The sequence below is a fragment of the Stegodyphus dumicola genome, chromosome 4, assembly GCF_044657685.1.
Source record: "Stegodyphus dumicola isolate Sdum_Otavi_A_Nest chromosome 4, ASM4465768v1".
NCBI classification, from domain to species: Eukaryota; Metazoa; Arthropoda; class Arachnida; order Araneae; family Eresidae; genus Stegodyphus; species Stegodyphus dumicola.
Genome location: NC_140771.1, coordinates 227,472,514 through 227,496,902, shown reverse-complemented (window position 1 = coordinate 227,496,902; position 24,389 = coordinate 227,472,514). Strand labels below are relative to the sequence as shown.

Below are 24,389 nucleotides of genomic sequence, written 5' to 3'. Positions count from 1 at the left end.
TTCTTTTCAGGTTTTTCATTATCTTTTTTCTGATGGAGTGAATAACAAATGGCTTTCGAGTGTTTATTAAAGCAGAAGGCACAGTTTATTTTTTGTTTACAATTTTGGATCCGGTGATACCGACCTAAACATAAAAAACACCGCGATTCACTTTTTAAGATCTCCTTTTTCTTTTCTACACTTAAAACTTCGCAATCCGCAGATTTATGATTTGTGTTCCCGCAGAACAGACACTGCGATTCGGATGACGCCGCTAATAACTCAACTGTAGACGGCTTGCTCGTTATGGCTGGAGAATGTTTATGTTTGAAGGGCAAATGCTTTTCCAATCGCGAATATTTTTCTCTAGAATTATAATTAACAGAAGCCGCGCGTTCTCTACTGAATACTTCGTTCCTCAAAAAGGCTAACAAACCTTTTAAATCCCAATTTTCGTCTTTAATTTTTCGGCTATAATCAAGAACGAATTCATTAGGAAGTAATTTCAAAATTAAAGGCGTTAAGAGATTTCCGTAGGTATCAGAGTCTATTTTTAATGCTTCAAGATTTCTTATCTGTACTTCGGCGTGATCTAGAAGTTTTCTTAATCCGTTTATATCATTAGGATTTCTAACAGGTGAAGTACTTAAGAGTTGTCCTAAATGCGAATTAATTAAGATGTTCTTTTGAATAAATCTGGAACGTAACAGTTGAAGAGCAGCTTCGTAATTTTTTTCGATGAGAGCGAAACCAGAAATAGCTTTAGCGGCTGAGCCACCAAGAAAGCTTTTTAAGTAAATTAATTTTTCTATTTTTGATAAATTCGGATTTTTATCAATCGCATTTTCGAACTGACCTATGAATTCTAACCAATCCGAAGAATCACCATAAAATTTAGAGATCGTTAATTTTGGAAGACGAGTGAATTTGTTACTTTCGTTTTGGGATTCTGTAACGGTTTCATTAGAAATGTCTCTATTTGCATTGTCCGAATTTTCCAAGTTATTCAACTCTTTCAACTTTTTCTTTCCTCTAAACTGCCACACTTGTATTTTCTCTTCATATTCCAAAGCGGATGAGATTTCAAGTTCAAATTCGTCTTCTCCGACTTTTAATTCTCGTTCTATTTCAGCGTCTAAATTGCTCAAGGATTTTGATTTTTCGTTTAACTGGTCTAAAATTTCTTCCAATACATTTACATTTATACTACTATGATCTTTATTCAGTTCGGTTTCAATTTTCTTTAATATCTTGGACACTCCGGTCCTCAGTACCTTTAGTTTCGATTTCAGTTTAGCAATAAGATCTTCCATATTATATAAAAATAGAAAATACAGGCTTACTACCTTGGCTGTCTTCGCATAAAATGATATCCAAAATTAAAAAACACAAACTTCTAAATTGGCCAAAGGTTCTCGGCACCGATGCGCCATATTGCGAAAGGTGGTTCTAATTCTAAATGAAGTGAAATACTTCAACAATCTACAAAAATAATCATTTTATTTACAAAGCAACTTTCGTTGCATCGAAGGTTCACTGCTAACTAACTACGTCGCAAACTAAAAACTAACATTCCTTTTCAGAAGCGAAGCGCCCTCTAACGGCGATACATAAATCATTTGGGGGATTTTTCCACAGAAGTAGCACCCATTCCTCCAACAGAGCATTTTTTAACTCCTGAATGGTTCTATGTGGGGTGGCGCATTGCGGTAATTCTCCCAAGAGCATCTCAAGCATTTCCCCAATGGGATTATGGTTAGGAAATCTGGCTGGTCAGTTCATTCAGAAAATATCCTCGCCTTCCAGATAGTCGTTAGCCAGGTGGGCCCTATGTGGTCGAGAACTGTCGTCCATAAATATGAACTCAGAGCCAACAACACCCCTGAAAAGTAGCACCTAAGACTATAGGATCTCCTGCCTGTACCTCTGAGCATTTACGGAACCAGTATCAAACACGTGGAGCGGTGTGCGGGTGCTTTGCATGATCCCTACCCAGACCACCATTCCTCCAGCACCATGATCATCCTTTTCCATAACGTTGCTGAGATGGTATCGGATCCTAAGTTCCCTCCATATCAATAATCCTCGAGAATGAGGTTGTAGACCGAATCTTAACTCATCGGTGAAGAGATCACTGAAGCTGTCTCCAGTGTTAGCTCACTGCAGCTGTCTCCAGTGTTGTTGTTGTATACACCATTGTAAACTCTCTATTTTGTGGACTGAGTGAATGGGACGCAAATAGTGAGCTTTATGGCATATAGTCCTGTCTCATTGACCCTTCTGGCAGCTGTCCTCTGGTAATAAAGCAAAACTCCATTCTTCGATTCATTTATCTTGCTTCTACCAGCCAGCAACAGAAAAGAAAACTTGTTTTTCAGTTATGTTGCTCTCATGTCCTGTAAAGGCAGAACTATTCATTACCTTAACACAGAAAAAACATTTTTTAACTGACGCATCGTTAAACTTTACTGTCTCTAAGTTAATTTTAAGTCGAGTAATATGATACTGAAGTTGAAGTACTTTTTGGGCTAGTCTGTATATTAAGTAAATAATAAGTTATTATTAATATTTTAATAATAATAAAAATTTAACAAATGATAGAAAAATAAGAATTAATCTTTTCTGCATAGAAATTTCGAATATCTTAAACTAACTCTTCTTTTTAAATATTTTACATCAATGTTATTATGTAAATTTTCTTTATAAATATTATTTTATACTTTACAGATAGTCATAATTACTCAATGGTTCGTGTATGAACCTCCCGATGTCGTATCATTTGCATTTGATGGTAAAGTATCTGTTGTATGTCAGAAGACGCCAATAGAAAGGATAGAATATTTGTGTTACGTAATGTTTCTTCTTTTCCTGGTTATGGTAGCATCGATAAGAGCACGCTCCCTTCAGGAAAATAACAAAGAAGCCGTATACATAGGAATCTCGCTTGCCTTCTCATTGGTCTTCTGGGTTGCTTGGGTCTCAGTTTGCCTTATATTCGACAGAAGGTAAGCAGTTTTTTTTAACTACATTTTGTAAAAGAGAAGATGATAATTTTGTCATATATTTCATTTAATATGTTATTGTTTCAAAAGAATTAAAAAAAGATTTATTTTAATATGCTTATAAGAACTTTTAAAACTATATATTAAAAAGATAAATTTTCAAGGAAACCGATATTTCGAAACACAGCCTTTTACTTCTGTTTCTTATTAGTTTTTAGTACAGCGAGCTAGAGTTTTTAGTACAGCACACCTGCAGAATGTGGTACTTTTTTATGTCGGATGTTCTATGCTGGTTTTATGGATGAAACTTTTGATGATTCTTTTTATTGATTTATAAAGTAGAACTTTGATTATACCATTGTGGATTATTCGAAATGAAGATTAGCGGCCGAGCGGTAACGTCGCTGAAAGTTCAGTCCGAGTTTCGAATCCCGCGAACGGGCTGGCTGCATTGGTGTTTTCGTGGTTTTCCCCATGTGTAACGTGTATACGAGCCAGTTTCCCTTAAAAAGTCCTCCACGAAGGCATCCCTCCCTTAAGGCAGGTAGCCCTCGAGTGCTTTGCCGTAATCTAATAAACCAAACCAATCGAAATGAAATTTTTTTAATAAATGACATATTTTTTATTATTATTAATAATAATCAAAAATATGTCATTTATTAAAAATGACATATTTTTTATTATTGATCAAATCATTAATAATATTTTTCGTTTCTCGAAATTTTTTCCTCACTTGAGTTTTGTCATAATGAGAACTTTGACTGCAATATATTTCTTAAAACATTTTCTACTATTTATCTAATTGAGAATATTTTTATGCATTCCTTTGTGTTTATCTTTAAATTAATTTTTATAAAAGGGTTCATGATTAATAATCTGGCTCAGTCTTTAAATTAAAAAAATAGTACTGCGTTTCGTTAGGTTTTAGTTTTTGTATTCTGCATTAAGTAGATATAATGCGATTTAAAGCAAAATAACAACCGATTAGAATGCACTGCAAAAGCCACACCATTAGTATTTTAATGAGTTGTTTTTTAAATCTAAATGTGGTATTATGAAAAATACTTCCGTATTAAATAAAATTTCAAGTGCAATTTTCTTACAATATGATTTTCTTTCTGCATTCAAAGACTATTTAGAAAACGTTCTACTTATCAGGAAAATAACTAGCAGAGTTCTTTTATGAGTCTTTATAATTTTTCGTCAAATATCAGTTCTTGTAACAATTATCTATTTCAACTCGAAAAAAAAACATTAAAAGATGTTGAACATTGTTTGCAGCAAATTTATGATTGTCTATGTTTGTATGCAAATAAATGTGCCTTGCTTATAAATATTTTGAATATAATCTTCACGTTTTAACTTACCTTTCTATTTATTTCTTTACGGTATTGTTAAGATCTGATTTATTTTTCTAATATTCAAAGTTTACGAATTTCAGTTTTTTATCATTAACGTACACTAACTACTGTTCATTCGCTATAATTTAGCAAAATCATTCAGGTTTTTGTAAATATTCTTTGCGAAAATTGTCCTAGAACCTTTAACTAAACCTTTGACTACTTGAGTCTTTCAAGCATCAGTTCGTTTTCTCGTAACTTTCAAAGAAACGTTAACATTTTAGTCAACAAAAAAATTTCAGATTCTTTATGAAATCAAATTTGAAGAAAAATACTTCAATAAGCCTTCAGGAACTTTGCTTTAACATTTTTGCGCCTGCAGGAAAGTGAGCTGTGTCTGATCGTCCTGAAATTTGGTAGAATTTTATTCAAATTCTAAGCCGAACTAACCACTTATAGTTTTGCACGAGCACCGTTCGGATGCAGCGAAAGAGGTCTTCCCTGATTTGCCTGAAATGAAATAGCTGAATGATAGCATTAGCATACACACTGTCTTTTTATAAGCTTAATATTTTAGCTTCATGTTGTAAGGATTATGTTAATTTTATTAACAGTTAAATTTTAAGTTAAAGTTCCTTTCCTGTCAAATTCTTAACTTCAACTTACTATTTCCGGCTACAACGTAGTTTTGGAATCTTGCTGAATATTTAATGAGGAGGAGCGGTATTTAAACCAAGAAGTTACTTACTGAGTCAGAGAGAATCAGAGTTTCTGATTTACGCTCGTCTACCTTTTTGGCCACTCTATCTCTCAAAGCTGTTATTACGCTCGGCCGTACTCAGGCCCTTGCTAAGCGTCGTAGTTAAATAAGTTAAGGGGCCAACTCGATTTGAACCTTGATAGCTTCGGCTATACTTCTTTAGTTAATCTGCCCACCAGCGGCCGAGCGGTAAAGACGCTGAACACTGGTAGTTCGGTTCGAGGTTCGAATCCCGCGAACGGGCTGGCTGCATGGGCGTTTTCGTGGTTTTCCCCATGTGTAACGTGTATACGAGCCAGTTTCCCTTAGAAAGTCCTCCACGAAAGGCATCCCTCCCCTTAAGCAGATAGCCCTAGTGTGCTTTGCCATAATTGAATACACCAAACACCAATCTTTAGTTAATCTTAGTTTTAGTTTAATTCTTAGTCTTTTAAGTTCAAGTCCAAGTGCGGGCTTTGCTTGTACACTCCCAGGCGGAGTTTTTTTTAATCTTATTGGAATAATAAAGGGTTAGTTACCCTTCTAATATTGTTGTTTCTTGTCACCGAACTCAAGCGATTATTCGCTTATCAGTTCTTAGATTCTTCACTTCCAACATTCACTTAGAATTCCGAAGTGAGGAACTCTACAATGTAAACTAGCAATTGAATTCTTTGAAATTGATTCTATGACATGTAATTTAGTTGTTTGCTGTTATTGCGTTATGATGTGGAAATGTTTTAAAAACTTTTCTTCTTTGAAATAATTCCCTCGTCTAGAAAAATACATCAATACTATTTTCCTAAAATCTGTAAAACAGGACAGGTGTATATTAAGCTGTTTAATTTTATAAGTCCACATTATTAAGCAATGAAGTGTAAGGTTTGTTTCGTTAAGGGCCTTAGTAAATGAATTCCATTTATTGTAGTCCCAAATGAATTACATTCATATTCCCAGATTTTAACAGAATTTATTTTTTTAAATTTTCTATTTTTTTTTTTTTTTTTTTCAATTACGGGCAGAAATGCTGCTTTAACAATCTACAAGTATTTATTCCGATCAGATTCAAATTTAATTTAATGTACTTTCTATTACATTTTTCAGCATAACATTTAAAAGGTAACGTACTACAGAATTCAGATCATTCTACAAAAATTAATTTCTAACAATGAAACATTCACATAAGCTAAAGTTTGCAGAAACCAAATAGCATTATCAAAATTATTATGTTTTTAAACCTATTTTAGATGTCTCTTGCATTCGTTAACAAATAATTTAAGGCATGTAAATGGTTGCAAAATCAATAATTTAAGCCACTAACATGGTTTAAAATTTAAGTACATAAAGATTCTCGGTCGTTTAATAAGTTTTCGATTATCTCAAATGATAATCCTAATAATTATGTAAATGAGTAAAACACATTTAATTCTCAGTCCACCAGCGGCCGAGCGGTAAAATCGATGAATACTGGTAGTTTGGTCCGAGGTTCGAACTCCGCGAACGGGCTGGCTGCATGGACCTTATCGTGGTTTTTTCCGTATGTAACGTGTATAGGAGCCGGTTATTCTTAAAAAGTCTTCCACGAAGGCATCCCTTCCTTTAGGAAGACAGCCCTCGAGGCTTTCCCGTAATTATATAAAAACCAAAGTCTATAAAAATTATATAAAACCAGTTTAGTACACATCATATGCATTGTAGACTTGTGATCTTACTGGAGATAATTTCTGAACATATGACATCTACGATTGATCCAAAATCACGGCTACTCCGAAAGCAGTTAAAAAATTACAAAGAAAAGAAACCATAACTATTAACAATTAATTTGTACATTTGATTTTAAGAAAATTATTAAAATACATATGTATTTAAGCAGTTTATTTTGAAGAAAAATTTCACTTGTTTATCTAAATAAAACCAGCTATACACTTCAAAACAGAAAGACGTTTTAACAATGTTTATGCTTTTCATGTTACATATAATTAAATTATATACTGTTCTCGATAAATTCAGTTCTTAAAATATTTAATACCTTTGCAATTATTACTATTATCCCACACCTTGTCCTCTCTCTTTTCCCCCGCATAAAAATTTTTCCTTGTTTCCTTACGACAGTAAATTTAATAAAAAGGCGAACGCATTTTTAACATTAGGCTTAATTTGCAACCCAGTTTATCTTGAGTTGATTATACAATTACGTCAAATTTAGATGTAAGTTACTGAGAATACATATAAATCTCGCAACGTTGAGTATGCTTGGCGGAACATTATGCTTTCACTTACAGCGATCGGTTCTTCATTCTCATCTCTTAGATATAGTTAATGCTATTTGAATGGCATATTTTGATTCTGTACAGCGCAAAGTTCTTTATACGCGCGTTTTGGGACAATAAGTGCCAGCTGACAAACAACGGTTTTCTAAGACAGTGTATAGAAGTTTCTGCTCAGTCAAATTGCTAATAGTCAATTGAATTTTCGATTCCGTCGTTGACCCTAGTCATTTTCTCTTAAGGCCAATGTCGTGAATCGCTAATCAACTTCCGCTGTTACTACGGAGAAAGTTTCCGGTTGCGGTTTTGTAAAATGGACCAAAACACGATTTGGTTCCTTTCAGCGGGTGCATCTGCTTCTGTTGAAAGCACTGCCAGGGACCATGTTGGTTGTCCAGGCGGCAATTATTGAATATTTTCTTAATAATACGTTACATAAGCAAACAAGGAAAAATATCGTACAATATTTGTAGTACACATTTGAGTCTGTATATGAAAGTAAAAAGCGTTAAAACATGCTATCACGGTAACAAGGAAGACAGTAATTACAAAGAACATAGGTATACTTGCACGAAAAAAAAGGGGGGACAGCTCTATATCTCTAGATCTACTGAGCCGATTTACGAAATTTAACTTGCATTTTTCATATCTTGAAAGCCCGGCTTAGTATATGTATTAGAGTTATATATCATATGTAGCATTTTTCTAACATATGTATTTTGACACAAAATTCGATTTTTGCTGAAATTACGTACCTATGATTTTTAATATTTCGATTCTACGACTTAAATTATGCCTAAGTGCCTAGTATATATAATAATTAATAATATTCTATATTCATAAATCTCTCTCTTTTTATTAAACTTGTTTATTGCATTCCTTCTTTCAGAATTCGAAATTTAGGTTCCAAATAAAATAAGCTGCTGTGTTCTGATTTGTTTTTGAAATTTGTATTTTTATTAATTTTTCGAAAAACATTTATGCATATATAACCTCTATTGTTCATTTAGAAATATTTGCCATATTCTTAAAGTAGATGTATTTCTAAGGATAACCGCAAAAAATTAGAAGTTTTTATTCAAAATTTCTGAAGATAAATGAATTTACATATCGGTGAGCTTTGAAATTTGGCACATTTGTTGTAAGCAATAATAACGCCAAATAAAGTTTACGCATTTTGTTAAAAATGTTTGAAAAAATGAACCATGCAGCTTTCATTACTCTCGTTACTCTCGTGCACAGTGAAAGGGAAAGAAAATTGGTTACCAATTTACAAATTTCGCCATGTGAGTTATACTTGATGCAAACTGAAAACAATACGCCAAGACATATTTTAAAATTTCACAGTAAATTTCTCATCAAATTTTAGAAAATGTAATATTTAGTTATAATTTGAAGGTTAGAATCGAAATAATGAAAAAAATAGTTATGTCATTTCAGGAAAGTCCAATTTTGTGTCCAAATAGCTATGTTAGAACAATGCTATATATATAAATCTAATACTTGCCCTAACCCGTGCTTTCCCTTGCTGATGTATTGTTTACACGGGAACAGGCTCTGTTCCCGTACATGCAGATGGGAAACATGCAGATGGTAAACATATCTTTTTGTACGAGACATGAAAAAAGTAAGTTAAATTTCGTCAAATCGGCCCAATAGAAGGGGAGATATCAAACTGCCCCATTTTTTTTTCGCAAGGTGTACAATTAGTATACAATGGTGCATACATTTAAAGTTTAAGTAACTTAATATACGTAGAAAGGTATAAAAATTGTAATGCATAAATTGACAACAATAAATACATATATCATGAATATTTTGCATTTATTCATTATCTCTTAGTTAGATAAGCTGAATTTGTATGAGACTAAAAGATACAGTATTGCATGGAATAAAATTACATTACTGATCATACACTGATCTCTTGTAAATTTAGATCAAGGCTAAATTCATAATTTGCAAGAAATACACTGTGCATAAATAGAAAACTTCTTCAAGATGACATGATCTTGAGAAACTGTTGCACATTCTCTTAACTGTTATACATGCTTATAATAAATACTGTTGCACATATTTTTAATTATATTACATGTAACAATATTCCAGGCAGAAAATACCATAAATACTGCTATGTGCAATATGAGAGTTACAAGAAAATAAGCTACCTGATGTAATTCCTTCAGTACACTAAATGCAAGCAAGCAATGCCTTACACTGTTCGTACACTACCAATACCATTACTACACATATACATAAGTCCAAATGTATGAAATAAGTTCAACTGGCCTTGATTGATACACATAAGTAAAAATGTATGAAATAAAAGTGATGCAGTATATATAAGATACAATGAGTGCTAAAACGTTATAACTGCAATCATTGTGTACCATTGGTACAATCGTAGGAATTTATAATTCTTTGTATTTGCGCGTTTCTCATTTTATGTATTCAAAAAACACAATGATATGTAGATTACAATTGTACTTAAGTGCTATTACATTGAAGGTAAATACACCGTGTTTCAAAAAGAATATACAAAATGTTAACTGTCGATCACTGCGCCTCGACTCAGCTATAGGCGAAACGAATACATAGTCTAGTTTATATTAATAGCCGCTAGATGTCAGTTGTCTTCTATTATGCGTGGTAACCGTTACATGTTTTTTAAAATGGCTACTTCGAAGTAGAAATCATTTTCGTGTTCTCGAGTTTGACACCCTGTGACTTCTTTCTGTGGGGTTTCATTAAAGACAACGTTTATGTACCACCACTCCCACAGAACTTGGAAGAGGTAAATAACCGGAACCGTATTGTCATAACAGCAGTGACGACGGACATGTATGGGAAGAATTTGAGTATTGATGTGATGATAGTGTTCATGTCGCTGATGAAGAACATATTGAACAACTGTAACATCTGTAATCTGAACTTGAGAGATTCGTACATATGTGTGTAAAGTTTCATATTCGTATGTCACACAGTTTAATAAATAATGCATTCGAAATACGTATATTCTTTTTGAAACACGCTGTACTACAATTACTTAAATTAAGTAAAGTGCAAGCCTCTTATTTTAATTACTTAGAATATGAGCATATTATACTAATAAAGCTTTCGACGTCATAAATACGATGTCGAGAATGCAAGGGTTACATATAACGAGTGTAAGTGAAAATAATAGTAGTATAGAAAGAACGTAGAGTATAGAAAGCAACAAATTGCAAGTTCATAGTTCAATTTGCTTCAAAATTCAAATTTATTACAATTGTATTGCATTTTGAACAATAAATTGAGGATAGTTTGTCAGGACTACTGTTCTTTCTAATTGACTTGGCAAACACCACAGAAATACTGAGTGAGAACAGGGAGCTTACTCAAGCTATGTTCGTGTGTGCGTGGAATAGACAAACAAGTTAAGAAGGGTTAACATTACACTTTATTTCTCATAGCGTACTGGCAAATGCGATACTGAGGCCAACACTTTTGGTCTGAAACGTAAAAAATAAGAAATATTCTCTTAATAACTAACTTAACTAAATAAGAGTTCAACTTAACAGAGACTATTAACGTGAAGATTATGAACCTTTTGAACTTGCGTATGTAGTGAGCTAGATTTAAATACTACAATACGCCCATTATATCAGCAGGAACTAAGTTCTGGCCTAAAGGCAAACACGAACTGACTTTAAAAATGCACGCGCGTAGAAGGGCAGCAGGAAGAGTCTCTCTCTTGACTAGAAGCCACTTCTTAAATACCTTTCACAGTTTGCAAACTCATTATCATAAAAAAAAAAGCCCACCAGCGGCCGAGCGGTAAAGTCGCTGAACACTGGTAGTTCGGTCCGAGGTTCGAATCCCGCGAACGGGCTGGCTGCATGGGTGTTTTCGTGGTTTTCCCCATGTGTATCGTGTATACGAGCCAGTTTTCCTTAGGAAGTCCTCCACGAAGGCATTCCTCCCCTTAGGCAGATAGCCCTAGTGTGCTTTGCATAATTAAATACACCACACCAATACACCATTATCATAAAAATCCTACTCGCGCTTATTCTCACCGTAAATGGAAAATAAAAGTGCATAAAAATTTTAAAATAAAATAAACGTTAGTAAAATTTAGTTTGGTTTGGTTTATTTAATTATGGCAAAGCACACCAGAGCTATCTGCCTAAGGGAAGGGATGCCTTCGTGGAGGACTTTCTAAGGAAAACTGGCTCGTATACACGTTACACATGGGGAAAACCACGAAAACACCCATGCAGCCAGCCCGTTCGCGGGATTCGAACCTCGGACCGAATTACCAGTGTTCAGCGACTTTACCGCTCGGCCGCTGGTGGGCTAGTAAAATTTAAAATCCATATTAAGTTTAGAAACATTTATTTAGCACCGATAATGAAAGGTTCTTCTTCAAAATAAATCTTTCTATATATAAAAAATGTTATACGGTAATATATCATAATCCAATCCATTGCAAATATCGGAAGAAAATATATAATGTCTACATTTTACTTGAATGCCAGTAGCTCATGTTACCAAGAAATCGGTAATGTTTAGATTCATTGATCCTACAACCGAAGATCGTTTTCACTCATTCCTAATCTTCCTTAAATATTCCTTACCAATGTTAAATTTTATTGCGTTAAAAAATTAAATAATATCAAAATCAAAAATTTTACTTTTCAAGAGCCTGATTAGCTTTGCTTCTTTGTTTCTTTGTAAAGTGTTAACAGCTATTAGCCCTAAATCATCATTCATAACATAATTGAAAACGTTCAATGTTAATGATAATAACTAATAATTGAACGATAATTTTTGTTATATGATATGGTGAGATAATCATTAACACTTAATTACATATGTAATAGGTAATATATGTTTCTGTTGATTGACATTTGAAAATTAGCAGATCCTTGATGTCAACCACACTTCATCAAACCAGTTAGTGTCACTCACTATCTTTTGTATTATCTTCTTTCGCTGCCACGAAGCCATAATATTCGCCATGTAGCCATAAATTCGTCATAGAGCCATATAGCCACAAATTATCAGATCCTTGTTGTCAACCGCACTTATTCAAAGCAGATAGTGTCATTATCTTTTGCATTAACTTCTTTCGCTGTAACGAAGCCATAATATTCGTCGTTACTTATTTACAGGACCGCGAAGCCGTAATGTTCTTATTAATGTCTTTTCAGCCGCCTCGAAGTTAGCTTGTAAACACTTCACTGTCTTTCATACTGTTAAAGGATTTGTCAAAACTTATTCTTTGAGAGATAAAAGAGTAAGATTTTGACTGAGCCTGTTTATTAAGTATGGTGACCGAATTTCGGGAAAGATTTTTTTAAAATTGTTGATGATGCATAACTAAAGTCCGAAACAAGAAAATTTTGAATCGAAATTCTATAACCTGTGTAGAACAAACGTTCAGAAAATGTTGTTTTTCATTTTTTTTAAAAGTTCATTTTTATCAGTTATGTGGAAACTGAGAGAAATATTCAGTGACTTGCACAATTTCCAAAATTTACTCTTAATGAAAATCTTTAAATTAAACAGAACGATCTGTCAAACTCTAACATCCAAAATAACAAAGGCTGTAATTACATGTTACGTGCAATTGCACAGAAGTTATAATTAACGTTATGTGATTCCAAAAGAAACTTTATAGATGCTCATTAAAGTATACTATAGAGCTATACATCATTTATAAAAATTGTTGGCATCAGATTAGTGACAATATGAATTCTGATCTTTTGTAAAGTTTCACAGAATTTTAATTTACCAGGTATTCATTTGTTACATTTTACTTTTGATTTCCACTGCAAAAAGTATCATTAAAAGAGTAGTATTTATATAATACATATGAGGTTTATTTTCTGTTATTAGACTATAGCTGTCTTTTATATCTGAAAAAATATTAAGTAAATAAATACATATTATTTTAAACATCTATTAAAATTTCCTTTTAAGTTTCATTATTATCTTAAAGTAATATCGAAACATACCAGACTGTTTTAATCACTCAACAAACTTTGGTCCTTCAGTTGATGACTGTGACCGCCACTGTGAATATTTACGTGAGAATCATCTGGAACGCCAGATTCGAATATTTTGGCTTCGTTTAACGTAGTATTATATTTCAATCGCATACAGTATCGTCTCGCGCAAAACGAATTTCTGTAATACAGTTCAGAGGTATAGGGTGGCCCAGAAGTCACTTTACATTTTGAAAATTAAATAACATTTTCTTAAATGACTGTATTTAATTAATTCTTTTTTATTTTTTGCTTATTCACATGTCCATTCAAATGGAAATGAGCTTCATCTCCCATGATCAACTTGTGAATAAACTCATTGTCATTTCTTGCAGTTCTCTGAAACCTGACAGCATAATTTACTCGTTTCTGAAAGTCTGCTGGTTTTAAAGATTGCACTAATTGAACCTTGAAAACGCGTCACTAAGTTCCTTATTGCAGGCCTACTAGGGGAATGTCGAACATTAAAATGGCGCATATATTGCGTTGCAACAATTGACCGTCCATTTTCAAAGTAAAATTCAATTATCTTCACTCGTTGTTCTGTTGTAAACTTATCCATGCCAAAAATTTCCAGGGATTATATTTTTTAATTCTGAAAAGAGAAAAAGAAATATATTAATAGAAAAAAAGTTATTTAATTTTCAAAATGTAAAGTGACTTCTGGGCCACCCTATATTTAACTATGTGAAACTATGACGAATTTTAGTGAAAGATGTGCTGTAGTTTACCACAAACGTTTAAAAACGTCATAAAATATTATAATCGTTGTGCGCGTTTTCGGTGCATTTTTAAATAGACTAAAATCATTTGCATTTTTAGACAATCAAATATAAAAGTGTTTGAGAGAAGGAAGTTTTAAAAAAAGCGGTTTTAATTTTAATAATAGTTATCGTCTCACTGCCGCCTGACTCTGTGCAGTTAATCAAATCTAATTCTGTAATAGGTGATTCATTTTATCAGTACCAATGTAATCACGATTTTTTTATCTCTTCTTCGGCAGTACATTTAATGATCCTAGATTAAATGATACGTAGACATTTCTGAAATTAACCTTACTGTGAATGTCTTAACCAAAATATTTGTTTCATTTTAGAGCACCTTGTAACATTACTGTTGATCTGGAAATTATATTTTAATCCTGAAGACCTTAGTATAGGGTTTAGAAAGTTAATCGCTATGTCTCAAAACTTACAAAGCACTGAAGAAGGTTTTAAAAAGACCTTTTTATTTAATCTGAACTTTTAACACTGAAGGTACTACTTGGGCTACAAACCATCTAAATTAAGCAGTAAAATGTTGTTGATAAAGTAGTTTAAGATTACATGGTCAAATAAATAATCTATAAGCTAGCGCAATTAATTTTACTGGGCTTAAGTCTAAAATGTAGGCTGGAAAAGAATGCAAAAGCCAGAATAATTACTTCTAGATAGAGCTGGATAAAATCTAACAGCTCGGCGCAACTGTCAGAATCTCTAAGATTTAAAACCCTTAGCTCACATACTGTACAGCCTAATTTGCATTTTGGTGAGGTATACGGGAACAAGAAGTCACTGTACAGATTAGTATCATAATAACTGGTTAATTAACATAAGAACTTTACAACCTACTGTAAAATTATTAAACTTTAATATTTTAATACTGTTTGAACTTTGCATACATTTCTTTAATCTCCAAGTATTCTTTGTATGATGTCAACATAGCTTTTATGATTCTGCTTAATCAGGTTATTTCACTATCGTTTTTCTTTCGTGAATTTTATCGTTGCCATAGGGACTTCTGCAAACCCAAGTTGTATATATTTCTGAACCCAACAATAGTGAGCGATATATTATTTGTCAAAATTGTTATATTTTAATAATATTAATTTTTTTGAAAAAAATTAACGCATCGTTTACTCTTAATTTTAGAGAATATGTTTTGCTTTAAAAAAAAGGCGGTTTTTGATTATATTACAGAAGGTGTTTGTTCACACATTTTTGTAACGAGTTTGATTTTCTCCGTGAATTTAAATATTAGTTTTACAATACAAACGGGACTGGCATCCAATTGGAATAAATTAAAAATATTTTTTTATTTAAAATATTGCTGAAAAATAAATAAAGGATTGAGGGCTATATTTTTGCGCTGAAAATTCACACATTTTTGTAAAAAATTCACACATTTTTGTAACGAGTTTGATTTTCTCCATGAATTTAAATATTAGTTTTACAATGCAAACGGGACTGGCATCCAATTGGAATAAATTAAAAATATTTTTTTTATTTAAAATATTGCTGAAAAATAAATAAAGGATCGAGGGCTATATTTTTGCGCTTCCCGAAGAGAAATACTCTTATTAATTCAATTATTAAACAAAGATGCGAAAAGCATGGTTTTAATATTTCGACACGTAAAATAAGGGACGTAATTAATATGAAAAGAAAAAAAGTTTGCATCTGACAGAGAAAAAGGTAAAAAGTGCATACCCGACAAAGGCATGTACAGCTTTTATTAAATTTAATGTCGCACCTCATGCTTTAAAGGAAAATCCCGCCCCTCAAAAAAGCTATTACAAAATATTTAAATATCTTCGTAGGAACCATGAATAAAATTATAAAATCTGATTTAAAGCTAATCAAAATTTTAAAAAAATGATGTCCGTCATCTAACGCCAAAACATGTTTCTCGGCGTAAGACTATGTGCAGATTGCTGAATGAAAATTATTTGGCAGGTAAACAATAGAAATACACAGTTACAGTTTATGACTTCTGAATATACTTACTCGATTGTAATACATTAAAAGATCGATTTACTACCGAAAAAAGAGGAGAAAAAGACTTAATATGTTGGCTCAGAGAAACAAGGAAGATTTTTCTAAAGATTTTGGTTATTACTGGATTTTCTTATAACGGAAAACTTAAAATATCGAAAGTAGAAAAAATATCAAAATTAATTCAGATTATTATCAGAAATATCTTTTAACACCTATTTTTAAAGAAGAAATTTCATCTCTTCATCCAAACAAGCTTCACTCTGTTAAGTTCCATCAGGATAAGTTCTCAAAACCAAACGTCTAAATCTACTGTATTTTTTGACAAAATGAAGAACGAAACCGTAATTGAAGCGCTTTTCCCTTTAAATACATCCCACTCAAGTCCCCCGATGTGTCATCTATGGATTATTGTGAATTTGGACTCTTAAAACAAGCTCTTTATAAGCGGCATCACAAAACATTGGATGGAATCTAGAAGATTGTAAAGGAGGAGTGGAATAAAATCAACCCTGATGTTTTAATAAAAGGACTTTTATTTGTAAATCAAGATGTAATATGATTGTTCACCAAAAGCTCTATTAGACTGAACGTATTAGAAAATAAAATTTAAATGTTTGTTTATACATTGGCTACAAGCCATCTAAATTATATTAATCTCATTATATTATCATAATCATAATCTCATAATCATAATCTAATCTAATCATAATCATAATCATAATCATAATCTATTATATTATCATAATCTCATTATATTATATAATCATTATATTAATCTTTGCAAAATTGTTACAAAAATGTGTGAGTACCCTCTTCTGTATTTATAAATGATGCTGTTAGTCTGCAGTTTAAAAAAGTTGTTTTTTCTTCAAATATTTTAACCTGCTAGCCATTTCCATGACTAAAGTGTTTTTCAATGTTTTCCTTTGTATAAGTTATTTTACAATAGACATCCATTCTTTTCCAGATTTGAAGCTCCAGCCGAAGCGTTAGGCTTAGTATGTACAGCCTTAGTCGTCTTCCTCTTGATATTCATTCCCAAGGCAGTGCAGTTAAGTAATTCCCGGAGACATCTTGGTATGGGCTCCTCCACAGTAGGCAGTCATTCCGTGATCCATACACCATCATTTCTGCACCTCCAGCCTCATGCTGTGTTGCCCAGCAGCACACAGGGAACGCTTGTGAAGCAGTCACATGTTAATGCAGGTTTGTATTTTATAAATGGGCTTATTCATAGCATTATATTGAATGAAAGTTTACTCAATCGACCATTGTTCTGAACTCAGTTGGCTACAGTGCGAATCGAATCGTGTAAAACCTCACAGAAATGCATAGAAAAAATAAGTGTTGACACTACTCTTTAGCAAGTCAAAATAAATTATGATTATCAGTGCTGTTCGCAAGGGATGTTCATACATATAGGACTTTCGATGAACACAGCTACATTCTTTAAACAGACTGGACGTCGATAGAAGTCCTTCGTGGAGATGTCGATAGAAGGGTTCTAACACATTGGCTGGAAAATAAGTCTTACGTTTCCATAGTTCTTAATATAAAGAAGTAGCTAATTTCAGTGAATTATTCATTATATTTAAGTTAATTTTAGAACAAACTCTGTATCCTTACAGGCAAAATTCATAAAATATTAGAAAATGCACTGAATGACTCATTTTATCCTTAAGAGCTAAAATGAACATTTTAGCTCTTCTTTAAGCTGCTCAGTAACACATGAAAGTCTTCTTTCTAGACTTGTCGCCTGACAGCATTTCGTCTATCTGGGCAATTTTGTTTTTACGTTGCTTTGAGCAGTTAAGCCAGTAAGGAGATGTAATAAATTGTATCTATTTGAAGACCTCCATTTGTTTGACAACAAACACAATAATTTGCAAATTTTATGATTCCTTTATTTTGTAGGGCTTAATTTTTAAATTTATGCAATAGTAGTAATAATAAACAAGAGGTCTACTAGCAGACAGAAAGTAAGTGTGAGTGATTAAGTATGTCACTAAAATAATGAACAAAAATAAATATTGTGTCTTAAAAAATATAATTAATGAAGAAAGAAAAGAAAGCAATTGATTGTGAAAACGTGTGTATGTACGTCATGAAACTGTGGTTTGAAGGTGGCAGAGTGGAAAGCACGATGACGCAATTTAGCACAACATATCTTGAAAAATCGCAATCTTTATTTTTTCCATGCGTATCAAATCATCCTATTTCAGATAAGATACTTCCTAATTATATTTGAATAGAATAACTCCCATTTTGAAGTACGACGTCACCTTAAGCGAGTAAGCAGCAGCATGGATGAACGAGCGTCTTGCCAGCAGGAAAGCTATGCGGTAAAAAGGGCAAAGTTATAGTACTTTCATAGCAAGAAGGCTGAAGTTTCAATTCACAGTTTTGGTTTAGAATTAATTTGATTGGACGAGAGGCATCTGCATTAAAACGTTACATAAGATAGAAAAGTCTGGAACCTGCGAGAAGAGATAAATTTAGGGGCAGATTACCAAATTTGGAATGTTAATTTTGAGGTCGTCAATTATTTTTTTGAAACAGCTATCATATTTTGTTATATCTTACATATATATATATATATAGTATGTATGTAAATATATATATATATATATATATATATATATAGTAACGTGTGTATGTATATATATATAGTATGTATATAAATAAATATATATATATATATATAGTAACGTGTGTATGTATATATATATATATATATGTGTGTGTGTAGATTACTTATATGTCAACATATAATGAAACATATATGTTGTTTTATTATATATACATATAATGAAATATTACATATAATTAAATTTTTAATAAAGCGTACATTTTAAGTACAGGGGAAAAAAGAAGTTTCACCGCTTTATAAATAGCGTACAAATCTAATGAATATATTTATATAATAAATTGGCTAATATAAAAATTATTATATTATACTTAAATAAAAGCATGCAAAATTATTATATGTTACATAAATTTATGTAACATAAATTATTTTACACATTTATTATGTAAATATTTTAGAATTTACAGAATCTCACTCTTTTGGAAAGCATACTTTAAATTGACACTATGAAATAAAGCCCCACCACTTGTCACATGACCAGTTGGGCATAACATTAAGCATAACATAGGTGTAAAAGACCCTTTAATTAAGAGCTGAAATAATTTAACAGAAGGCACTTCTTATGCTTACAAAACCAGCCAGCATTTAGGACATAACTAAGAAATAAAGAATTTCAAGTAAGATTAAACTAAGTAGTTAGTTAGCCAAAGACTATGGAGAAATTATTAACGGTCAAGTTGGCTCAAACCTACTACAATCTTAGAATGTTAATTAGTAACGTGGTCTTCAGCAGGCGAAACACGCTCTGATTAAACAGTCTGAAACCTTCTTTTTAATCCTATTTATTTCGACCTCGTTTTAATACACGCGAACTAATACTAGGATTCTGGCAGTAAAAGGAAGCTGAGAAATGACAGTATAGGTTCTAAACATAAAATAACTGCTTAGATAAAATAAATACCTTACAAATTTTTAAATTAACTGACATCTATTAAATACAGAAACAATAGTGTGTATGTTTTCTGTGGAAAAATCATATAAGTTCAGCTCGGCGATATTCGAAATAACAAACTAATGTTCGACGGAGAATGTGGTTCTTTGGTGTATATGCTTAGCGGTGGATATAGGTTGAGCGACTTTAAAAGACGCAAAATAACTAAAAATAAGAAATCGAAAATGTGTAAAAATGCAAACAGACAAAATTAGAGTTTTCTTGTATGTCATTCTCCTCCAACCACATAAGACTATAATAGTCCTCTTTAAACAGAAAAAAATATTCTGCCAGATTTAGTAAATGTTAAAAAATGAGTAAAAAATGCACCGATGTATAGAATACAGTAACAAATCACTTACATTGAGATGAAAAAAAAATTCTGTCACTTACAAAGAAATCAATCGGAGATTACGATCTGAAATAAACTAAATTTATTAAAATAATAAAAAGCCTTCATTAATTCTCGGCATATGTTATTGAGTGAGCAAAATAATACTAATTCAATACCGTCAATGCTTTTTAAACAAGTAGTTGGCATTTGTATATTTCATTCGTTGTCGCCAGATAAGTCTCAAACAACATTTTATCCCGTCATGATCAATGATCATGATTCGTGTCACAGGGCCCGAAGACATGTATCTGACGTGCCGTTGATTTTTTTTCCCGTGTAGATGGACTGGTGCTGGTGCCACAGATGTCGAGACATACTCGTTTGGATATATGTCTTCACGTGCAGATGAGCCTTTAGTGATATAATAAACATTTAAAACCAAATTTAAGTTCAAAATATTTAGGACAAATTCAGGGAGCAGTTACGAAGAAAGGTTTGCTGTTTTGACGATTAGTAATTCCGTTTTGGGTAACACAATAGTTTTGAATTTCGTAACTGACTCATGGAAATTTTTTGCCAGGTGCGTGTTTGCGATTTTGAAGGTAAAGATAAGCAGTTTTTATTTTTAACTCTTATTAAAGCTTATATAATCATAATTACATAATGTGAGAACAAAAACAAAAAAAAATATTTCCCCATCTCATTTCAGATACGCTTTAATTTTCTTTTGACGAAACTCAATATTGCTTATACGGAAAAAACAAATTTGAAATGTCTTTCGTAAATGCAATAAGTAAGTTTCGCTTACAATTTTATGTGTAATTTTTAAACTATCGTATGTCAGTTATTCCCAAAGTGTGAGTTGGAAGACACATTTTGAGAGGGGGGGGGGAATCATGAAGAGATTTAAATGCTTTTTTTCTTATTGTATTAAAGGCAGTCTTCGATTTAAGACGAGCTCCGTTCCAGAGGCCCGTCGTAAACTGATTCTTAGATAAGTCGTAGATATGTTTTGTTCTTTAATGTCTCGAGTAATATTACTATTAAGTAAGCTTTTATTTAATGCTGGTAATTAAAAGTGATTTTAATTTTACTTTCGGAATTCAATGTGCTTAATAAAACAACTTGATCGAAGGTTAATAAATTCAAATATTGAAAACTGAATTATGCTTTCTTAGCGTGCCTTCGTGTTGTACTGGTCTGCACGCTGGGCGCGTGCTCCAAAATTCCGTCGTTCGATTCCCGGCGAAGGCGTTGCTCATTTTGCATCTTTCCTGCTTCCAAAAAATTACCTAATGTTTTTACAACCTACATAAACATTTCAATCATCCTGTAAGCTATTATTTTACATGTAGGTACTTAACATTGCGGCTACCGTTTTGTAAACGACGTCAAGATCATCTACAAATCGCAAACGGAAAACATTTCCAAATGGCCGGCAATCCTAAGGACTATCTTGTATAGTTTACACGTGATAATAAGAGCTCAGTGTAATCGAATTTATGAAAAAAAATATTTTACTTGCCGAGAAAGGCGGAAGATGTTATATCTTGCTTCGGTACTTACGGAAAATCCCGTCGACCATTTTTGCCTGTTAAAGAAAATACGCCAAACTACGCAATTTTTCGCCAAAAATGGAAAAGTCTTCTTCAAACACGCTTGATTTTGGTATTACGTTGATTACACGTGTTAGTTATTGTTTTTTAATAAAGACTCCCCTTTTTTCCCTCTATCACGCATTATCGAGAAAAAAAATGATTAAAATTTTGGATCTGCCTATTGCAGAAGAGCATGATGTTGAATATTTCCAAAGTTATGGAATCTTACTGGCCTAAAAAAAAAAATGTGTTAATGGCCACAAAATGGCGCTGTGTACATAATATTAAACTTGGAATTACCGCCAAAGCGGACAACACAACGGCATTATGCATGTAACTTTTAATGTTTATTTATGCATGTAATTTTTAATGTTTATTTATGCATGTAACTTTTAATGTTTATTTATGCATGTAACTTTTAATGTTTTAGTTAACTTACTTCTGTAAGCCCCGTGTTGTACATATGTGGTGCACGGGGAGTCTGTATGTTCTCAAAGGAAAACAAATATAATAAATTTGAATGCAAAATAAGAATAGAACGTTTTTCTTGTATTTAGTAAATGGTTTTTTTTTTTGGTTTGTCGCCATTGGGGCCGTCTCTTGTGGTCGACTGGACTTTCCGTAAGTACCCTTTCTTCCAAGAACACACATTTTACCTCACATTCGAACATGTGAAAATGGCATTGAATAAAACTGCATATAAGTGAAAGAGTTTGGAGCAATGTAAAATGAAAACTATGTGAAAAGCTGCAAAGTAAAGGAAACGTGTATTGTTTTTAAAAACTGGTTCAGTGGTTTTAGAATACTGTTTATAACAAGAAAATGATTTATTTAGTGTTGGGCAGGGAAAATGAGGTCGATTAAGTATCGGGTAAAGCAACTCAAACTTTACTATTAACTGGAGCAATTTTATGAGAGGTGCATTTTATACACCTCATCCGACAAGCAAATAAGCGAATAAGTGATCTTAGAAAATTGCAGATATAAATTAACCGTTGTTCGTGTGGGAAAGAAACTAAGCCGTCAGGATTCTTCTACAAAACTGGGTATTTGGTTGGTAATGCCAAGAAACTGGTGAATTCTTTTTCACTGAGGTTCCAAATAGAGAGGTTGCGTCACTCAAATCAAAAATCATCATCGACCACGACCATTTAGTTTGTTGGCGATAATATAAAAGATTAATTGGGAAAAACATGGTTTAAAATAGAAAACTCTAAGTGACCAAATAGAAGTCCTAGAGGTAAAGAAAGTCACTGAAAATCTTAAAGGAGAACATCTCATTATATAATAAAAAGCTTTCAACGAATGACAAATGATTTTGATGCTAAAGAAATCCCTTATCACTCATTTCTCCTTTTGAAAGAAAAGCCCATACACGTGGTCATAAAAGAACTCATGAAAGGTGCAAACCCCCAAATATATCAATCAAGTGCTACTATAAAGAGAAATTCCAATGAAAACTGTTCGTCAATTAACAAAAAAAAAAAAATCAGACTTCTTAAAAAAGGCAACTTAAGCTATAGCTTAACTAGCCTAATGAACTTATCTGTTTAAAACCCATCCGGGGACCTATTTAATGCCATAACTGTCAGCGTTATGGGCAAAATAAGATCATTGCTATCACAAGGTCCGCAAAATCACGTGTTGAGCACACGTTTCGCCTGATTAATATTTGTAAGTAGTAAAAACCTATTCCTAGAAAGAGTATTCTCTGCAGAGATGATGGTGTAGCCTCCTATAGAGATTGCACCAGTACCCTAAAAATATAAAAAGACAAGAAGAAATCCCAAAACCTCCATCATAAAATGATGAACCAGCTCTAAGTTGCGCTTCTACTACTAAACCTCAATAGAAGTTAGCAAGACAAATAATCCAGTGAGAAGGAATTACAGTCATTTGCTGACAGGACTAAAAGCATCCTAATAAAAATTACATCTCTCGCTACAAGAAATCCAAATGAATGAATTCCATAATGAGGAAAATGCAGAATGTCATGGAAGATCTGACTTTTTGATCGAACTCAATTTTGAAATGTAATCGGTTACAACTGTTAATTTTCTAATTTATATACTTTTTATATTTTGTGTTTTATTTTTTATATTTATCATGATCAAGAAACTTTCCTTGAAAAATTATCTTAAAGACGGTATGTTATTTTTTTTGCAGTGTATATCGTAAATCGTCAATATGCCATTTCAAGAATGGATTATAATTATAATTGCGTGCCACTACATCTTCCTTAACTTCCTTAAGAAATTTTGCAGGCGTACAATCAGTTGCTGTCACATGCCCCAAAGCCCAAATCGGCAGCTTTCACTCTTCGCTACATCGGCGACATTATGTGAGGCTTCTATTATAAACGCTAACTCCTTATGTCAAGGTTTTCAGAAGCGTGAGTTAATACTATTATATCTGTAAGGTCCCAATCACATTATGTTTTGATACGCGGGACTGGACGTCGAAAGGGACAATTCTCAGAACCCGAACATTTCCAGGAAACACACGTAGCTAGGTTACCATTTTCACTTACTACAACGATTTGAACGCCCAACAGTTATCGATATTCGCTCAAATTGGGATCACGTGATCCTTCAAAAGCAGAACTTTCGTCTGATTGGTTGATCCCTACCCGGAACAGAGCTCCAGCCGAGACATTTTCGATGCGATTGAAAAAAATCCCGCATTACCGCTACATTGTTTCCGTAGCTAGGCGGGACTTAGTTTCCACCGGGGCTCTTTTTTCTAGGAATCCTCCCGTTTAAACCAGTGC

At 32.7% G+C, this 24,389-nt stretch overlaps 1 protein-coding gene across 2 annotated transcripts in view; it reads left to right on the top strand.

Moving 5' to 3' along the window:
- The window catches only part of LOC118184327 (metabotropic glutamate receptor 3-like), a 150,714-nt gene that overhangs the window by 99,393 nt on the left and 26,932 nt on the right, over positions 1-24,389 (top strand). For both annotated transcript variants that reach the window (XM_085816065.1, XM_035353989.2), the window contains 2 exons: positions 2,707-2,984; positions 17,077-17,315. In XM_085816065.1, the coding sequence (XP_085672191.1) occupies positions 2,707-2,984; positions 17,077-17,315 (517 nt within the window). The remainder of the gene's footprint in view (positions 1-2,706; positions 2,985-17,076; positions 17,316-24,389) is intronic.